Below are 21,267 nucleotides of genomic sequence, written 5' to 3' on the forward strand. Positions count from 1 at the left end.
GGACAGACCAGCATCACCCAAGGGAGGTTACTGGTATGACGTCACACATAAGTTGACCTAGTTAACGGCTGGCTGCCTAAATTTGGCTGTGCGCGTCAACTTTAAATGCTTGTAGCGGGCGTATCGTGACACTGAGATTACGGGAAACCGAGGGGCTTGAATAACCCACCAAACCCGACATTTTGACACATGATATAGTCTGATTGCTGAAATTACCGCACGACGCCTTTAAAAACAGCCCAATATCCCACATTATCTGACCTCAACTGCAAACTCTCTCTGATACCTTGTGTCATATGATTTAAATCAGGTAAAAGACAATAAAAGAGAGCTATTTGGGACACAACTGTGTGTTTTTAAGATACAGCTTGCATTTTAAATCCACACAGTTGTGCAAGTGTGGGTGGAATCAGTGGACAGGAGCTTGGTCCTCTTGTTGATGGTCTTAGACACTGGCCTTTCACTTAAACTAAGCTCTTTTACCCGACTACATGCTGTGAATTGCACTGCCGATTCTTGTGATGTGACTGAAAAACCTTTTGTGTTGCAGGTCTGCTACAGGTTTGTCTCTTTGATGGCAACAGCGCAGAACTTGCTTTTTCATTCCCAGGCTCCTTTCCTCCAGGCTCTCTTCAGGCCCCAGCACATCTTTTAAATACTAACTGTATTCTAATTATTTTTGTCGTCATATACATCAAGAGGGATTAATGCTGTAGACATTTTTCAATAAAGGTAAAAAGAACATTCAGAGACTTCTTTATTTATTCATAACTTTGTAGCTAAAAAAGCAGCAGCAGGTTTAAACACAGAGCGCTGGGAAAACAGCACTTTGCATGTGCAGAAAAGCCCAAATTGCCCCAGATCACGACGGAAAAAGCCCAAATTCAGAAATACAGGGTGTAGCCCAAATCATGTAATTGAAAGGCCTGAGCACCTAGGGATTTTTTTTTAATTAGAAGCCTTTATTTGATGGCATACGAGGGAACTGGTTCCGTCACAAGTGGATATCCAGTTTCAGCGCAAATGGTTGCGGCCAGGTAAACCTCTTTTTAGCAAGATCATAACTTTTTAAAAGGATAAATTGTTATAAAGTTGCTTGGTTTTTTTAATACGTTGCAGGGGGAACATCAGAGCACTTGCTGTGATCGGCAAACATCATTTATTTTTTGGGTTTTGTTTGATTTTAAGAGAATGTTTTAATGCATCAACCTGATTTTTGATGGCTTTTGTGACTGTACAACGTCCATCTGTATGAAATGTCACCACCACAGGGTACCCGATCATAAGTGTAAGGCAACATATCGCAAACCCTTGACCACCGGAAAACAATTTGTATATCTTTATTTACATAAGAGAGATGCTTTTTTTTTTTTAATCCAGCACTTATTTATAATTTGCTTTAAAAAAAAAAAAAAAAAAAAAAAACACACACATGGGATTATTTACTAACACATTTGACACTCATCAGAAGCACTGCTTTTAGGCAGTGCCTATATACAATGTTATCTTTGTACAGTGGTACTATTTTCAATAAGATATAGGGTTTCCATGATTTACAACTCCTCGCATTCTGTTTTTATTTTAATTTTACACAGTGTCCCAACATTTTTGGAATTGGGGTCGTACTAAAATCTGTCATCCGGAGTTGTAGAATTACTGTACTTATTTCTGATCCAGTTCTACTCCTCCAAAGGCCTCTTATTTTGTCCATGGTTGTCTCGGGTTTACATGGAACAATACTCCAAACTGAGGGTGCAAGAAGCCGCCGAGCATGTATAAGACCCATAAAGTTTCCAGCAGATTCAGCAGCAGTTAGTCAGGTCACGAGACATGAATCCAAGGAAGCTTTATTACTGTTTCTAACTTTTTTTTTGTCAGAGTTTCTTAATAATAATAATAATTAAAAAAAAAAAAAAAAAAAAACACAACTCACAAACTTGTACTATACCCATAATAAAAATACTGCAGGTCAAGTGACTGAATGACGACAACTGCACCATTATGATTAATTCAAAGTGGATTATCAATATGCAGAAGCATGTGTTTTACCTGAGGCTGTTGAGGTTCTCCTGACCAGGTCCGAGTGTTTCCTGTGTGCCCCAGAGCCATGGGTTGAGAGTGAGGAACTGCCCCAGCTCCGGCGCCCCCCCTGTGGTGATGGTGCAGCAGACTGCGGTTTCTCAGCCGCTGAAGGAGGCCGACCTTCCTCTGTGTGCACACCAGTAGAACAGAAAGAAGACTGAAATTCAGCCCCAGCCACAGAAACACATCACTAATGATGGGATGGTTAGCTGTTTCAGTGGAATCACACCCACCGCTGCCAATCTGCTTTTCCCTGAATTGTGTGTGGTTTAAGAATTCCTTGCGGTGCTTATATTTTTTTGGATAACAAGAGCCAGACTTACCAAGCTTTTTTGCTGGGGCAATGTTTGCACCTGACTTTTCTAAAAAGAATAAAAGGCAGAAATTAGATATTAAATTAAAGCGTAATTACATTTCCTCCTGGTTTAAGTTTTTTTTCTTCTTCTAGAATGATCGTTTACAATCAGCAAATGCTGATGAAATTACATCAAACTCTGTCACTTACAAGTACACACTATCCAGCTCACCATAGCCAACTTGTTTATTCTTCAGTACTTTCAATAACACACACACACACACACACACACACACACACACACAATCAGATCCCTTTCTACAAGTGTTCTATAAACCCTTGCTAAAAATCATATTCATGAACATGGTTTTGATCAGACAGGCCCTTTACCAGCCCTGTTCTAATATTACTCGCTAAGAAGAAGAAAGAAAGCTGGTTAAAGTGAAGCTGGAGAACCACATGACTGTGTATAAAATTCCCACTGTGTTCATGGAACTGCTCCACCCACATCACATGACTTCAAACTCTTGGCAAGGTCACTGTTATTATCCCAGTGTTAGGAAATCCCACATCTTGTCTACACTTGTGACCAGGCTCTAAAGAATGCATAACAAAGCAAAATCTACAGTGTCACACCTCACGTTTCCCACATATGGTCACACGTATACGGCGCAGTCCCTTAAAGAGCAAAGTTAGTATCTGAAACCGTCTGATGCAGCTATTAGCAAGGGAAAAGGTTCCCAGGAAGGTTTGTAAAACCACCATCAGTCACCTTTGTTGAAGCGGAAGAGGCTGACTAAGGAGCTGTAGGCTGAACGCAGTGGGGGTTCATCCTGATCCGGGCTGAGGGGTTTGAAGTGAGTCAGGTGGGAAGGGCTGGTGGGAGACAGGGGCGGCTCGGAGTTCCAGTCTAGCGTGGACGAGGATGACGTGGACTTATCGTCAGAAGCCATATCACTGCTCCTGTAACAACATAAGAGACTGTAACTTCTGCTGGGTAATTAGCCACTTCATGTGAAACCCATGTCACGCTTGTGTGTTTTACCATGTAAATACCCTACATGTGCTCTAAAAACAGGAACAGAGTGCATGGTTTTTGCTTTCTTGTCTCATAAAGACTTGCTCCCACTTGTTTCCATTCCAACTGGCCTCTTAATTTAGTTCCAGGTTTGAATGCTTTACATGACATATAGCACAACCCCCTTGATGCAGAGGGAGCTATTTTTGTAGTTAAACCCAATCAATCAATGAACCAACATTACACAATCATTTATCTTATACCAGAGATGCCAACGTTAACAAATGAAAGAGAGTAGCATCTCCGAGAGCAGCGAGATGAAGCTGAGCAAAGTGAGGCTTCCTATTAAGACCAAAACCAAATTTCAGGGAAACTCAGAGATGCAATCTAGGCCATTTTTGAGGAAAATAAATGCAGGGATTACTGTCCAGTATAAGTTCAATTATCCAAACTCTCTGGGTGAAAAAGTTTGGCTAACTAAGAGGATGTTCAGATAAAAGGGGTTAGGGTAACTGCTTGTACTGTACAGTGTTTCAGTAGTTTCATCATGATCAACAACAAAAGCCAGAGTAAAAAGACAAAAGATTTATGGATAGGTCTTTCAATAAACAACAAAATTAAATACTGTATTTACTTCCTGAACTGTGCACCAGTCTGGACTTAACGTTTTGTTGTCTCGATAGCCGATTTGTAGGAATTGTGTTTGGCCGTGTATTCAGCTAGAACTTGCTGTTCAGATAGCCTCCTCTTTTTAGGAGGAAACGCCATCATTCACAATCCACTTCACACCTGAGACTAGTTTGTGAGAGAAATCGAAATTTCAGTTCTGGAACACGACCGACGAAGACAGTTTGCTTCCAGGAAGACGACTATGCATCACTACTGTGCATTTCTGAGCACTGCATTTAACACATGGTGTGATTGGCCGAAAGTATGAATCAGGTCACCTCTTGGCCAGTAGTGACACAGCTAACATAAGGATACGGAAATTCCTGGAATTATCCAAATCAGTGTTAACAATGGCACGTGAACAGTCCGAACGCCGAAAATACATTGATTAAATCGATACACGGGAAAAACTGGTTGAAAAACGTATTATTTTCAGGTCTAAGCATAACACTGTAATTGTGCTTCAAATCTCTAGCTGCTACGCCCAAAACGTGCATGTTGGCATCTCTGTTATTCAAACCGGATGAAGGATATTTGCTACGGACCCACAAACCCATTGCAATCCTTCTCCAGGAGAGCCACATAATCAAGAGCTCCCATCCGAGGATCCCGGGCCTCTCCTTGGCCGCACATACCAAGAGCAACACCCACAGCATAGCCACCTTCATCAGGAATTTAACAAAGTGGAGTTCTCTAGCTACCTCCCCATCAGACTCCAGCATCAAATGGGCCAGAACAAGTCGAAGGCATCACTATCATCAACATCTACAAGCCCCTACCTTACTGGCTTCAACCTTACGACATCCCTACATTTGCCCCACCTTGCATCTATACTGGAGATTTCAACTGCCACAGTACCACCTGGGACTACAGTTCAACTAATCTGGACAGCAACGCACTCTCGGACTGGGCCTCAGCTTCTGACATGCATCTGTTATACGATCCCAAACACCCAGACAGCTTCCACTCAGGTGCAGGCATGCAAACTGGTCAGGGGTGAAAAAGGTGAGAAGGATGCACGGGGACACAGCACGCGCGCAAAAGTACATTTCGTAGTCTACGTTACAAAAAAAATTGCAACCAGTGACATCTTGAATTTAATACAGTACAAAATAACTTTCCATAAACATGTCTTAATAAGTTACTGTTGAATGGCCGGTAAATTGTACCATTTATTTGTCAGTGGCCGGTAAAGTTTGATATTTTGTGAAGTTAATTTTCACCCCTGTGTACAACACAGTGGGCTATTTACAAAAAGGTATATATTACTGCCTGTGCTATCTAACAGACGTACCCCAGAGGACACACCTGGCCAATCCCTGTCTGTCAATTTTCTTAAAGACATCACCTATGTGAAATCAGGGGCGGATCTAGAAAAATATTTATGGGGTGGCAAGAGGGGGGCAGGAATTGAGGGGTGGCAACGTATTACAGACATGTATATATACTGAATTTAATCACAGTTTGACGACAAATAGTATGTACACACTACAAAACGGCACAGACTGCCATTTACAAACTCATACAGATAAACTTAATCTCATGCCTTTATTGTTCACGAAGAACACACATTCTCAGATGAGGTCTATACCGTTTCTGGACAGTTTTATACTGTATATGCAAAAGAACAGACACTAAAAAACAACAATAACAACACTGCTTCAAGTTCAGCATGATTTAAACCATTTACACCAGTGTCACATTTTATAGTTTTTTTTCCTCACGCTTTGTAAAGGCTCACCAGTGAGCAGAACATGAACTTGTCATGCCTACAACAGCTGAATGCGGCGATTTCCATGTTGCTCAGCAAAACGCTTCACAAATTTATCAAGCTCTAATGCTTTTGTGCGCTTTGATTCAATGCTGAGTACAGCCAAACTTGATAGTCTCTTTTCTGTCATAGTCGACCGCAAATAAGTCTATGAGCCTGAGAGATGAAAAACTTCGTTCACAGGATGCACTGCTCACAGGCAAGACAACCGCTATTTTACACAACCTGAACAACTCAAAAAAAAACAACAACATCCTCTTGGTATGGGTCCAAAAACAGTGAACTCCATGAGAGTGGTAGGACTCTCCTGTTCCCCCTTTTTTCTGTCTCGTACTCTCCTCGTCTGATGTAACTCATGTTTAAGATCCTCAATATTTGAATCATAAGCTTCAGCCAATAGCAATGTTTTCCTTGACAGACGGTGAATCAATATTAACTTTTGTGGCCGACTTTACACAAAACTAATGTCAGACCTAGCTAACATTAGGCCAAAAAAAAAAAAAAAAAAAAAAAGTGTGTTTCAGGTAACATGAAATACTAAAATAAGGTCGGTAGGTAGGAAATTTTTCTTAATTTGTTTTATTTTGTTCGAAAAAATTAACACAAGTAAACATCTTACAAAATAGTATTTTGGCACAGAATCCTTTATACCACACATCATAATAAAATAAGTGTTTTAAATCTTTAAACGAATAAAAAAAATATCGCAAGAGTTCGAGTTATGATCTGCGGAAGCGTATTGCTGCCACACTCAAAAAAAAAAATTGGCTTAGACTCAAGTAATTACGTGAAAAGATATTGTTAACAGAGTTATCACGTTTTTACAATATATTTATCATGTAATAACATATCACGTAATTTCATGATACGAAATTATCACGTTATTTCATGACATTTTCATGTGATAATGTGAAAACACCTTATCAAGAAATAACGTGAAAATATGGTTTAACGTCCTAGGCTAGGCTACTTCCATTAAAAGCAGACGGCCTCGCCTCGCCTACTGTAGAACTTGGGTCGAGCAAAAACACCGAGCAAAAACATGGCTGAATCCTGAATGACTCCTATTTGTATAAATAGGGGACTACATAGGTGGCAAAATGTAGTGTTTTTCCCTGCCATGGAAGTGCACTTGTATACTGAAGAGGAAGCAATTTGCATTACAGCCAGGAGGGCTGATAGAAGTGGCAAAACATTTTACTTTTTATCGTTTCTTTCACAATTTGAATGCGTTGAAACAAAAAATTATGACAAACTAACACCACTTACACTAAAATATCGAGGGAAATTTGTAATAAAAACTTTACGGTCGGCAATTTCGACGCGGAAATTCTCGATCGGTCGGGTTACCGGAAACACTTTTTTTTGCCTTACATGTATAGTTAGCTAAATAACCTTCTCCAACCTGATTTTTATCCTCTCAAAATCAGCATCGCAACTATACTAGCACTGTTCATTCATTATAATTTCATTTTTTGATAGATAGTTAATCAGCTTTTACCCCTTTCCTCCCGTGTCTCCTTTCCTCGCGACTCCTGGCTCCCTCGCTTCGCGCCTCTCAATTTTCCAAAACAACCAATCTCTGGCGTTATCTCGTGCTGCATTCGCCACAGTCGGACATTGGAAATTCGCGCACGTAAATGTCAAATTGGCCGTAATTTTTCTTTGAATTCGTCGCTGCCAACTGGGGTAGCAGCAGGGGTGGCAAGGCTTTCTTTTAGAGTGGCATATGCCACCCCGGTAGATCCGCCCATGGTTATTCACCCCCGAGCGCGCTGGAAACTGTTCCATTGGTATTCAGATTCAGTCGCGAGATGAGGTTGCCAGATCTCTCTATAAAAAGGTGACTTTGCGGTCTGAATCTGTGGAATAATCGTAAGCGAGGACTGGCAACCAGCAGTGGGTTGTGCACCAGCTGATCAGAACTCCAATGGAAAAGAAGCGTGTTAGTAACTGTTTATCTTGATTGGCTGTAACCTTGTAAGTGAAATGTTTGGCAACAATAGCATTGTAGCCTGCCTACCCCCCCCCCCCAAAAAAACTCTTCGGATCTACACGATTCACACAAGTGACCTATTTTGGGACCAAAACGGCGAATTTCGCCGAAAGGTGAGGAGTTTGCATGTGTGCAGGTGGAATACTACCTCAAACCCTGACCTAGCCTTCGCAAACCTGAATGGCCCCGAATCACACCACACCATCTTGGATCACTTCCCGAAATCACAACACAGACCATTATTGATGACCTCAGAAAGTCTTATTGCATCAGTTCCAACCAAACCAGTCAAGAGATGGAACTTCCGTAAGGCTGACTGGGCTCAGTTCAAAAGCCTTGTGGACTCATAACTAGATGGCCTTTCCTCCCCAACTTCCATTGACTTGGATCATGCATGTTCAGCCCTTTGCCAACTTCTCATCAAAGTAGCAAAGAGTGCCATCCCACACGACTTCCGTCGGCGCTACATTCCTGTCTGGGACGAGGAGTGTGATTCACACTACGATGAATTCCTGCGTGCCGACCCTGGAGGTGTAGAGACAACTCGGTCAAGCAAGAAACCTCTGCACTGTGGCAAGCTCCTGGAATCGATGGCCTCCTCTCAGCACCATTCTTAGCTGAAGAACTTTCTTCTGCTATCCACCAACTTCCAGTCTTTGTACTGGTGCCCTGGCCCTAGTCTACAGTGCTGCAGAATATGCTGCACCAGCAAGGTGCTGGAGCACTTACGCACAAAAGCTGGACATCACCCTCAATGGTACAATGAGAACCATCACTGGCTGCCTGCACCCCACCCCAACTGAATTCCTGCCCATGTTCTCAGACATTGTTCCCTACGGAGGGCTGTGGGCACAACACACATACTGTACAAGCTAGTGAGCAAGGCTATGGAGGATGACAAACATCTTCTACATAAGCGCACACAGGATGCCTAACATCTTGGCCACCAACGCCTGCACTCCCTTCGCCCCCTTCTCCTGCCATGCAGCATCCCTGAGTGGCTCCAACTTCAGCACTCTTGACCAATGGAGGACTGACTGGCAGCAGACCTCCAAACCATCGAACTCAACATCATGTAAAACCACCACCAGGAGCTGATCTGCCCTGCAGAGAGTGGGTCACACTTGATTGTCTGCGCAAGGGGGTTGACCAGTTCAGTACAGACATGGACCGCTGGGAGCTGCGTCCATCCGCAGCATGTACATATGGCAACCCGAAGCAGACTGCCAAGCATATTGTGCATGAGTGTCCCATCCTCTGCCCCAAGAATGCACACATCACCTTGACAAACCCCAATCATCAGGAGATAATCTGGCTGTAGCAGCTACACAACATTATGTGGTGTCTCATACAAAAGAGGAAGGATGTTACAGAACATCTTCAAGCTTAAAAAAAAAAAACCTCAAGCAGAAGATGTGATCAAGCACATGACCAACTCTTTATAAACGAGTTCAATAACCCTGTACTGCATCCACCTGAGAACCATTCGGTGTGGTATAAAGACAGAACACCCACATTTTTATTGTTAACTTGCATTCCTGTTACTTTATAGACAGCATCAATTTTCTAAATATATATGCATTTATTGTAGGGTTTTTTTTTTATCCATACAAAATCCCCCAACAGAAAGGGCAACATGACAAATTGTACACATGTAGTCTGTGTGTGAAAATTAAAGTACAACGAGGAGAAAAAAAAAAAAAAAACCTTTCCATTTTCTCAAAAAAACATTTTTCCACTGAAGCCTGTGTGCAAAACAGCTCATAGACATAACCCTGCCTAGTCATGTGCTCTGAATAATGCTCAAAAAATGCTACAAAATGAAAGGAGGAAAAAGATATCTGGTAAAGTGTTACCCATAAGATATGGATAATTTTGGGCAACAAGGGAACCCAGTGTAACAACAATTCATACAGGCCCTTGAGATTTCTACATAGAGTAATTTTATCAGCATCATAAAAGCAATCAAATAATTAAGCACCTTAAAGCATATACGCAGAACCATGGCCTCACTTTCGTTTATAAATGCCTTGAGACCTCAAGAATGGCACAGGAATAGTTTTAAGCATTAACAAATCTAATACAGTAATTTTTATGATTAAAGTGATTTATATAGGTAGCGGTCTGAGTGAATGACCTTGACGTCTGTAACGTCACAGCAGGAAGTCTATTGGTCTCATTGCCATTTCTGCTATACTAAAACACAGAGCTGACTGCAACTCCGATCCTCCATTTTGAGCTATTTTATCGTCATGCCATGTAGAGGTGTTACTGCACCCACCAGCAACACGACAGAAGGTGGATTTACGTTGCATTCATGGCCCAATAATGTTCAAACTGCAAAGATTTGGACGCATTTTGCAAGAAGTTCACAGGCACATTGGGCGCCTACGAAGTGGTCTCTCCTCTGCTCTGCACATTTTACTGAAGACTCGTACGAGACCTCTGATCTGTTGAGGAGCGTCGGCTATAAGCCCGTATTGAAAGAGGGTGCAGTACCAACAATTAAAGGAAAAGAAAACTACAAGAAAAGAAAAGTAAGTTCAGTTGCACCAGTTCTCCCAGAGCGTGAGCCGAGGGTTGCTGCTAAAACCCGGTACGGAACGGGACGGGATACATCACTCGGGCAGTGACCTCCCAGCAGTTGTTGCTAAAACCGGTGACGTCCCGTTCCGTCCAGGGTTTTAGTAATTGCCTGAGCCGAGGTATGGTACTCCATATGGAGAAAATAGAGAACGAGTGGGCCAGACGTCTGATTTCTAAACTGGATATTGCTGCCATCTCGCCCTTACGTGGAAGAAGCGAATGAATGGAGAACTGAACGAACAACTGAAAGTCAGATTGTTTCAAAACAATCGGCCACAAGATCGGCCTTCAAGAAGCGAGAACGCAGACGGGTAAGCTCCGACTCTCATTTGGATTTAAAAAAAAAAAAAAAAAAAACACGTTGCTTACCTGCATTTAGATTAATACATGTAACTTGTATTGTGTGTTTAAGTTCCCGGTATAAGATTATTTAATTTGCTGCAGAATGTGATTTCTCAGTTCATCTGATTATTTAATTAGCCTTTTATCAGTGAAAATGTATGCATGTACATGCATGCTGCATAAGTTATAACATCTATCCTGTTTTAATGAGAGTCAACCCACAATCAATGAAGTCAAATCAGTCTTAGTTGAGCAAGTTGGTAACGGTATTTCTTACTTTCACCATAAGTTTTTATTTATATGACTTTGGTCTATAGCTGTCAAAGGCCTCGGCCTTAAAACCGGTTCCCGCTGTGACGTCATGCACTCAGGGCTGGCTGGCTCAGTGGGGCAGCTCCAATGCCAACTTTGCAGTCGATTTTAACTCTCCAAATAAAGAAATAAAATTGTATATATAAACCAAAAAAAACCACACCACACACAGTATATATTATTCCAAGGATGGAGATACTATCCACTCAAAAATGCATTTAAAAATAAAGGTTCTGCGTATCTGCTTTAAGTACATTTGTCCCATCATATCAAATTTTTTATCCCCCCCCCACACCTGTAAAATGGCTGTAAAACAGAAACTATTTGACAGAGACGTCTCCAACTTCAGATTTGTTCATTTGATGGGTAACAGAACCTTTCATGGCAAAATCAAGAAAATTAGGCTGTAAGGTGAACCCCGAAAAGTCTTTCAGAAACAAGATTCCGCTCCGACGTCTCCGAACTACATAATATCCAATTCTTAAAAATGGACGCATTATGAAATGATGTCATCAAAAAGTTCTCACCTTGTAATGCTGTCAATTTTTCGCACGAAGGCTTGAAAAAGCGAACTAATGTCATCGGCGCGGAATGATATTTTGGCACCGCGGAATAAGATTTCGCTACAGAACAGGTTCCACGGTTGCTGACGTAGCCCCATTTCGTAAACAAGAGACCAACATGGCAGCCGCCACAGCCTCGTCTAGCAGCAGTGGAGGAGAGGAAAGTTTGGAAATAACGGCAAAAAGGAGAAAACTTCTTGCACGTAAGCAGTGCTATATGCATATAGCTTCTGTGAAGCACGGAGTGACCCAGGAATTTACCTTCAAACGGTGGAATACATACCGGGACAGTATCCGACAGTGGCTGCAGTTGAGCGGTACAAGGCTTTTTGTTTGGCATCATCAGCCTTGCCGGAGTTATCCATTCCCCCAACAAGTGATGCCCTCCATCAGCACAGCAAAAGGGCAAATTACCAGGCTGCAATAATGAGGTCATGTGTGAAAAAAAACATAGGTGCACCATCACCTGCTGGAAATGGGTGGCATGTTGAAGATGGAAACCTACAGGTCACCTGGATGACACAGAATACAGCCCCTGACTCAGTTTTACACATGATCCACTGTGGGTGCAAAGAAAGTGCCTGTCAGACTGGCAGATGCTCGTGTCTCTGCAGGAGTCTGTTGCACGGACTTGTGCAGGTGTAGCAATTGCTCAAATATGAAGGAGACAGAGGACAAGGAAGACGACCAGTGCCCTGACAGTGATGACGAGGAGTAGCACCTGATTGAATGTTATAGTGTGTTTGTGTGTGTCTTCCCCCCCCTCTCTCTGTCACTGACACCTAGGTCATTGCCTGGATGCTGACCCCTGCCTTTTTGCACCGTGCCACAGGACTTATATATATATATATATATATATATATTTTTTTTTTGTGTGTGTGTGTGTGTGTGTGTGTGTGTGTGTATATATAAATTTGCATTTGTAATGTGTATATATCAGTTTTGTTGTTTACATTTTCTATTAAAGTTTGCAATTTGCCACATAGTTCTGTTGTGTGATGTATGATGACTCAGTCTTGCATCTTCTTTGTTGCCGCTGCTGCAGGTGCATAGTGCTGCCTAGTGCGTTTACCTACCTCGACTGTGCCGCTGCATAGGTAGTGAATACCTGAATCCCTGCCATTGTGCCTCTGAACTGAGCAATAGAACTGCAATATTATATATAGGTTTTATTATTATTATTATTATTATTATTCCTATGGACTCTTCTCCTTCCTGCACAATTTCTTAAATCTTGATCTGAAATCACACGCATTGCCTATATATTATATATGCCATTTTATGGCTAATCCATGGTGTGTATAGCCCACAATGACGAGTCAATACCCTATTCCATTACTGCCTGTGTAACATTGTAGGTCTGTTTTTCAAGCAAATTGTTTTATGGTTGATCAGTACTTTATAGTTAATAACCTAAGACAGGGGTTTTCAAAGTGTGGGAGAGTCAGCCCCCCCTCGGAGAGCAAATAAACAACCGCGCCCCCCCTACAATTTTTTTGTTGCTATACTTAATGTTCCATTCGTATTTTTAAAAAATGGTTGTTGTACACATTATTTTTTCTTTTTCACATTTTAAACATCTGTGCTTTTTAAAACATCTTGTTTTACACATTTTAAACATCTCATAGCATTGTTAGCTAGCACCTCTTGGCAGACAACACACTGTGGCAGTGGAGCATCTTCAGATCCAGTCCATGAAAATCCAAACTTTAAATAATCGTGGTCATACTTCCTTCTTTTTCCAGTCCCCCAGGATTCCGCGGGCCTTTTTTGTGATTGTTGCGGGGGGTTTTCCAAAAAAAATTGCGATGAAAGTTGCGGTGTTTTTTAGGTTTTTGTTGCGATTACATTGCGGGAGGAAGTGAAAGTTGCGAGAAATTGTTGCGATTTTCTCTTTTTGTGATTAAAATTGAGTGATATGTTAAATATTAAGTTATTACTGAAAAACTATTGATTAAAAAAACAAAGACACTGAGAAATGGTCCTGTAAACAACTTTACCAATATAAAAGATTACCAGGACTACAAAAATGCAGAAAAATAGGCTTTACTTATCCAAATGCACCTGTTGGTTCAAAAGTTAAAGTGCAGAGAACCTCACAGCACAACATGAAGTTACCTTAAAATAGAATATAAATGCCTCAGCTTTCATATAAGAAAAAAACTATTAATACTAGTACTGTGTACAGTCAGTCTCTCCTGAAGACTAAATTAAACAATAATTATAAACTAATTAAATAAATGGCTCAGGCTTCATAGAAGAAAAAAGCAATTTGAACAGAATCTCACAGTATGATGCTGAAGCTGCCTAAACAATGGAAAATAAAGTACCATTTTGGCAAAAATGTTGGCATCCATTAATTTCTTGTATTAAGTAAAAAAAAAAATAAAGTGCACACAGTCCTTCACTGTAAACATAACACACTTTCAGTGTTGCCAGATACTGCTGACGTTTTCCAGTCCAAAATATGTTCAAAACCCGCCAAACTGCACTTGAAACTTCCCAATCTGGCAACACTGCGCGCATGCTGCTTCTCTTGAACACACGGAAGTAAGGCGGAAGGTAGTTTGTCGACGTCACCTCAAGACGACGCCAATGATTGGTCAAATTTGCGGGAACGTTGCGGTGATTGGATATAATTGCAACACCACCCTGAATTCGTGGGGATTGGTTGAATTTGCGCTGAAGTTGCAAATCGCAACATCCTGGAGGCTCCGTTTTTTTGCTTGGCCCAGACTTTATCTCCTCACTCACTGTAGCTTTAGGTACTAAAAATCGATCCATTTTGTCTCTCACGTTGCGCCCCCCCCCCCCTGAAGAACTCTGGCGCCCCCCAGGGGGGGCGCGCCCCACACTTTGAAAAGCCCTGACCTAAGAGAATGAATACATGAATGGTCCTAGTCATAGACCATTACACCATATTTTGTACTATAATAATGGTGATAAAAATTATTTTTATTCTAATAATAAACACTTCAATATACCACATATATGCAATATTGTCTTAGTGATGTATTTAAAGCACTATTTAGGACTTAGAAGACATTTCACCCACTTTGGAGGGTGTTTTGGAGACTTTTTCTACTAATGTGACTGTAATTACGCAAGCTGTCAGCTGATCTGTGGTCAAAAATCGGCAACGCGATTGGTCCAGACCGGTCACGTGATGTCCCGACACGTCATTTTTAGAGGAAAATACTTCGCCATGTGATCGCTCAGTGTGAGGAATTGACAGGATTATAAGGTGAGAAACTTTTTTTCGCCACACTTTCTAGTACTCATTCTTAGTTTTAAAATAAATATTTCGTAGTTCGGAGACGTCGGAGCGAGATGAAACGAAAACGGGGTTCACCTTACGGCCTAAATCCAAGGTCAAAGGGCATGGGCCATTGGTTGATTTGGCATAATATGACCCTATACACTCCTTGTGTACATTATTTTGCAGAGGTGGACAGTAACGAAGTACATTTACTTGAGTACTGTACTTAAGCACACTGAGTATCTGTACTTTACTTGAGTATTTTTTTTTGGAAACTTATGACTTTTACTTCACTACATTTGAAAGACAAATATCGTACTTTTCACACCACTACATTTCTATCAAGGTCCTCTTTACTCGTTACTATGAAGCAGCTTTGAAAGTGGATGTTTTTTTCTTTTCTAAAACGTGATTTATTTTTTCCTCAGGTGACACTGAGACAGCCGATCAGTAATCACTAGGGTCACTTCACGTCCACAGACTGTATAAAATCAAGATCAGTGATTTCTCAGCAGCATTATTTGAACACGATCAGTTGATGGCAGAATGGAAGGAGGCGGCTCTTCTGGGGAATGCACGCACCCAAGGCCCATGAACCCAAGTTTCAGTTTTCTGAAAGGAATAAAGATTAATTTCGTTTTAAATGTTTGGTTTGTTTGTCAAAAACAAACCACATCACGGCCTATAAAAACTCACCATTCACCCTGCGGAAGCATATTGAAGTATATAAACATTTTATTCCAAGAGAAAGCTTGCAATTAAATTGTCTGTGCTTTCAGAGCTAGTGATAACGCTGCAATAGCTATGCAGTCTGGTTAGTCAAATGACTTTCTATGGATTTGTCCTCCAAGTTGCCATCGCCTTGTCCACGGCTAACGTTAACACATAGCTAGTTAACTAACATGAATAATGTTAACTTATCTGAGGTCCTTTCAGAAATATGTTTTAGCATAATCTTGCCAAATAAACAGAATGTAGAAATCTCTCTTTTCTAGTAGCATTAGCTACCCAATATGATTTCGAGTTTGAAAAGAGTTTGCGAGCGTGTCAGGTGGCGCTTCACTGACTAGCAACGTTAAACCACCATGATGCACAGCATGCGTTCATTCTGTGAATTCACATTTCTGTCTTTGGTAACGGCGTTAGGTTTTGTAAGTGTTGTGGCAATAATACAACAATGCGATGACAGAAAATGTACTTTTAATACTTAAGTTGTTTTAAAATCAATTACTTTAAGTAAAAATTTGACTGGAGAACTTTCACTTGTATCGGAGAAACATTTAACCAGTGGGATCTGTACTCTGACTTAAGGAATGAAGTTGGGTACTTTGTCCACCTCTGATTATTTTGTGAGACTTAATTTCAGGAATGACATGAAATTATTATACCTGGCGTCATTTTAAACCCATTTTCATTCCCAATAACTGAAAGTTTCACTTCCTAATAACAATAGGTAACAATAATATTGACAGGGGTTGGTTAGTCAGTTCCTCTTTAGAGAGACAGGATTAAACATTCTTTCAGGATTAAAAAAAAAAAAAAGTCAAAACTCTCTCACAGTCTGAATATAGAGGAGAGGGAAAAGGAGAGGAGGAAAGGAGAGGGGAGGAGGAGAAAGGAGAGAAGAAAGGAGGGGAGGAGGGAGAGGAGAAAGGAGAGGGGAGGAGAAAGGAGAGGGGGGAAGGAGAAAGGAGGGGAGGAGAAGGGAGAGGAGAAAGGAGAGGGAAGGAGAAAGGAGGGGAGGAGAAGGGAGAGGAGAAAGGAGAGGGAAGGAGAAAGGAGAGGAGAAAGGAGAGGAGAAAGGAGAAAGGAGAGGAGAAAGGAGAGGGGAGGGGGAGGAGAAAAGGAGAGGAGGGGAGGAGAAAGGAGAGGAGAAAGGAGAGGAGGAGAAAAGGAGAGGAGGGGAGGAGAAAGGAGAGGAGAAAGGAGAGGAGGGGAGGGAGAGGAGAAAGGAGAGGAGGGGAGGGAGAGGAGAAAGGAGAGGAGGGGAGGGAGAGGAGAAAGGAGAGGAGGGGAGGGAGAGGAGAAAGGAGAGGAGGGGAGGGAGAGGAGAAAGGAGAGGAGGGGAGGGGGAGGAGAAAGGAGAGGAGGGGAGGGGGAGGAGAAAGGAGAGGAGAGGAGGGGGAGGAGAAAGGAGAGGAGAGGAGGGGAGGGGGAGGAGAAAGGAGAGGAGGGGAGGGGGAGGAGAAAGGAGAGGAGGGGAGGGGGAGGAGAAAGGAGAGGAGGGGAGGGGGAGGAGAAAGGAGAGGAGGGGAGGGGGAGGAGAAAGGAGAGGAGGGGAGGGGGAGGAGAAAGGAGAGGAGGGGAGGGGGAGGAGAAAGGAGAGGAGAGGAGGGGAGGGGGAGGAGAAAGGAGAGGAGGGGAGGGGGAGGAGAAAGGAGAGGAGGGGAGGGGGAGGAGAAAGGAGAGGAGGGGAGGGGGAGGAGAAAGGAGAGGAGGGGAGGGGGAGGAGAAAGGAGAGGAGGGGAGGGGGAGGAGAAAGGAGAGGAGGGGAGGGGGAGGAGAAAGGAGAGGAGGGGAGGGGGAGGAGAAAGGAGAGGAGGGGAGGGGGAGGAGAAAGGAGAGGAGGGGAGGGGGAGGAGAAAGGAGAGGAGAGGAGGGGAGGGGGAGGAGAAAGGAGAGGAGGGGAGGGGGAGGAGAAAGGAGAGGAGGGGAGGGGGAGGAGAAAGGAGAGGAGGGGAGGGGGAGGAGAAAGGAGAGGAGGGGAGGGGGAGGAGAAAGGAGAGGAGGGGAGGGGGAGGAGAAAGGAGAGGAGGGGAGGGGGAGGAGAAAGGAGAGGAGGGGAGGGGAGGAGAAAGGAGAGGAGGGGAGGGGGAGGAGAAAGGAGAGGAGGGGAGGGGGAGGAGAAAGGAGAGGAGAGGAGGGGAGGGGGAGGAGAAAGGAGAGGAGGGGAGGGGAGGGGGAGGAGAAAGGAGGGGAGGGGAGGGGGAGGAGAAAGGAGAGGAGGGGAGGGGGAGGAGAAAGGAGAGGAGGGGAGGGGGAGGAGAAAGGAGGGGAGGGGGAGGAGAAAGGAGAGGAGGGGAGGGGGAGGAGAAAGGAGAGGAGGGGAGGGGAAAGGAGGGGAGGGGGTACAAGTATAAAAACACTAAACATTGGGAAAATTAGTTTCCATGGAAACAGCTTCACGTTTTCCTAAATAACTCCAGATTACACTGAAACTAAACTACTGAAAAACATAATTCTGGACACAAAATACACTAAAATACTGTAAACATTTTCTTCACAGGATATCAGGGACCGGTTTGTGTGACGACTTTCGTTTCACTCGAGTTCCACTTCCGGTGTGCATCCTGAAACGCAGATATACCGGTACAGTCTGACCGGGCTGTACAAACATGCACTCAGCTCAAAATGTACTCGTCTCTACTTCAGGCCAAAACTGAACTCAACAGGTTGTTTGCTTTTTTTTTTTCGTTTGACTTCAAACGCCAAATTACAAATCAAATAACAGGTCGCTTCCGGTTTCCCTTCGGCCAAAGCGTCTAAAATGTACACAGACTGCAAATGGTGAGTGAAGTTAACTGAAATCTTACCGGTTTGTAAAGAGCACTGAGCCAGCTCTCACTGAACAGGCCATAGTGAGAGATGATTTCAGTAAACCAAAACCCTGAGAGTAAGACTGAAACACCAGCATGGGGTGACTCCTGCTGCAGACCAACACACAGCGGTTTCACACAAGCAGCACACTCACTCGCGCTCACTCACTCAACTCACCAGATCATGTGATAAAGGAGCTGGGCATCGAAAACAGCTGATCATGCAGGCAGGCATTACAGCTCTGCTTCATTTGGTTTATTACACATCATCACATTAGCTTTCCAGTCAAGCCCTACACAGACCTGAAACCTCTCAAACTGGTGTTACATGACCACCCTGCTAAATCGGCTAATTTTTTTCTACTAGGCTTATTAACTTAAGAGCAAACAGTTGTGCAGAGGGAGCTATGAAATCACGACGTTCTGCAGGGGAAAAAAAGAAGCTACGACTAGGACACTCATATCATCATTCTATTAATACAGATTATAAACAGTCAAAACAAAGGATGCTACGAAACACAGAGAGACCCAGGAAATCATTTCTATTCTGCCTAGCCACTGTATTTACATAACCTTATAGTGTTTTCAACCCGGTTATCTAGCGAGCTGAACATCATTCAAACGCGTTTCCCTAAAAGACTTGGACCACCACACTGTTAATAACAACCTTTCAGGTATTAATAAAACACCAGCAGCAGTGTAAGCTGCCGCCTACAAGCGCCTATCACATCAGATCATCGCTCATTTTACCGACCAGCTATGACAAAAGAACCTTCGCTTACCTGTTTTGTTGTTGTTTTCTATCGCATAACTTTATCATCCGATATAAATAAGATAAAACACACGTCCTTGCTCGACACAATTCATTTTAACCCACTTCACATGAGCATCAGTTGTGCTAACCGCTAGCTAGCAAGAAAAGGGAGTCATCTGAGTTAGACATGAGTAATCGATCACACAGAGCTCGATCAGTGTTTTGATCACGAGACAAGACATTATTAATCCATCCATTATCTGTAGCTGCTTATCCTGTTCTACAGGGTCGCAGGAATCAGTTTTGTGCCAAAATGTTCATACAATACTTTTGAAATATCAAACAAAAACGACAAATCAAAATACAAAAAAAAGTCAATTTTTTTAGACTGGCAAACAAATTATTCGTGTAATCGTACAAAATTACTTTTCAGAAACCTTTTATTTTTGTTCCGTGTCTTTCTCAGTTTTGTTTGACGTAATTTATTTTGGCTGCAAGTCCAGCTTTCTCGTTTGCGCTCCCTGACTTTTTGCTTGCAGTTTTGGCACAAACTTCACGTGTGGGTGGGCTGTCCAGGAATGCATTCCCATTGGCTAACTTGTGTTTGACTGACAGCTACGCTCAGCGATTCCCCGGGAGGCTGTTGCGGCCATTTCCTACTCGGATTCTGGCGGACTGTTTGACGAGTGACCGATCCATTGACGGTAAACAAGGATCGAGTGGACTTCAGTGGCGACTATGATATTGAATTAATTGAACAAAGTGTAAGTCCAGGACAAATGTGTTGTATGTGTTGCAGTAGTGCACATTATGCAGGTGTTTCGTGACAAGTCAAATGTTAGACTTCGCTCCACTACCCAATATAATAGCTGTCTTGCTAACGTTAAACACGCCTGCATAATGTGTACTACTGCAACACATACAACACATTTGTCCCGTACTTACACTTTGTTGAATTAATTCAATATCATAGTCGGCACTGAAGTCCACTCGATCCTTGTTTACCGTCAATGGATCGGTCACTCGTCAAACAGTCCGCCAAAATCTGAGTAGGAAATGGCCGCAACAGCCTCCAGGGGAATCACTGAGCATAGCTGTCAGTCAAACACAAGTTACCCAATGGGAATGCATTTCTGGACAGCCCACCCACACGTGAAGTTTGTGCCAAAACTGCAAGCGAAAAGTCAGGGAGCGCAAACGAGAAAGCTGGAATCGCAACCAAAATAAATTACGTCAAACAAAACTGAGAAAGACGCAGAACAAAAATAAAAGGTTTCTGAAGAGAATAGACTGATATTTTGCACGATTACATGAATAATTTGTTTGCCAGTGTAAAAAAATTGACTTTTTTTTTTGTATTTTGATTTGTCGTTTTTGTTTGATATTTCAAAAGTATTGTATGAACATTTTGGCACAAAATTGATTCCATAGCTGGAGCCTATTCCATAGAGACAAGCAACCATTCACAGACACGGTCAATTTAGCACCATCAATTAATTTATCCTTTGGACTAAACCAGAGCACCTGGAGGAAACCCATGCAGACACAAGGAGAACATGCAAACTCCACACAGAAAGGCCCTCATTGGCTGCTGGGCTCGAACCCAGGACCTTCTTGCTGTGAGGTGACAGTGCTAACCACAACACCACCGTGCCACCCCTACATCCATCTATCCATCCATTATCTGTAGCCGCTTATCCTGTTCTACAAGGTCGCAGGCAAGCTGGAGCCTATCCCAGCTGACTACAGGCGAAAGGCAGGGTACACCCTGGACAAGTCACCAGGTCATCGCAGGGCTGATACATAGAGACAAACAACCATTCACACTCACATTCACACCTACGGTCAATTTAGAGCCACCAATTAACCTAACCTGCATGTCTTTGGCTAATTGGTGGCTCTAAATTGAACGTAGGTGTGAATGTGAGTGTGAATGGTTGCGATAACCTGGCGACTTGTCCAGTGTGTACCCCACCTCTCGCCCATAGTCAGCTGGGATAGGCTCCAGCTTGCCTGGGACCTTGTAGAACAGGATAAGTGGCTACAGATGATGGATGGATGGATGGATGGATGCATGCCTTTGG

The 21,267-nt window shown here is 42.8% G+C and overlaps 1 protein-coding gene across 5 annotated transcripts in view; it reads right to left on the reverse strand.

The window, feature by feature from the left end:
* The window catches only part of pikfyve (phosphoinositide kinase, FYVE finger containing), a 70,560-nt gene extending 51,196 nt beyond the window's left edge, over positions 1-19,364 (reverse strand). For 4 of the 5 annotated variants that reach the window (XM_060929519.1, XM_060929515.1, XM_060929516.1 and 1 more), the window contains exons 1-4: positions 18,427-18,527; positions 3,150-3,340; positions 2,406-2,444; positions 2,050-2,208 (exon numbers count right to left, since the gene is read on the reverse strand). In XM_060929519.1, coding sequence (XP_060785502.1) covers positions 2,050-2,208; positions 2,406-2,444; positions 3,150-3,340; positions 18,427-18,527 — 490 coding nt within the window. Of the gene's footprint in view, positions 1-2,049; positions 2,209-2,405; positions 2,445-3,149; positions 3,341-18,426; positions 18,528-19,211 lie in introns of those variants that run through there. The other variant, XM_060929517.1, reaches the window with a different exon arrangement.
* Positions 19,365-21,267: the final 1,903 nt, after the last annotated feature.

The sequence above is a fragment of the Neoarius graeffei genome, chromosome 9 (assembly GCF_027579695.1).
Source record: "Neoarius graeffei isolate fNeoGra1 chromosome 9, fNeoGra1.pri, whole genome shotgun sequence".
In the NCBI taxonomy this organism is placed as follows: domain Eukaryota; kingdom Metazoa; phylum Chordata; class Actinopteri; order Siluriformes; family Ariidae; genus Neoarius; species Neoarius graeffei.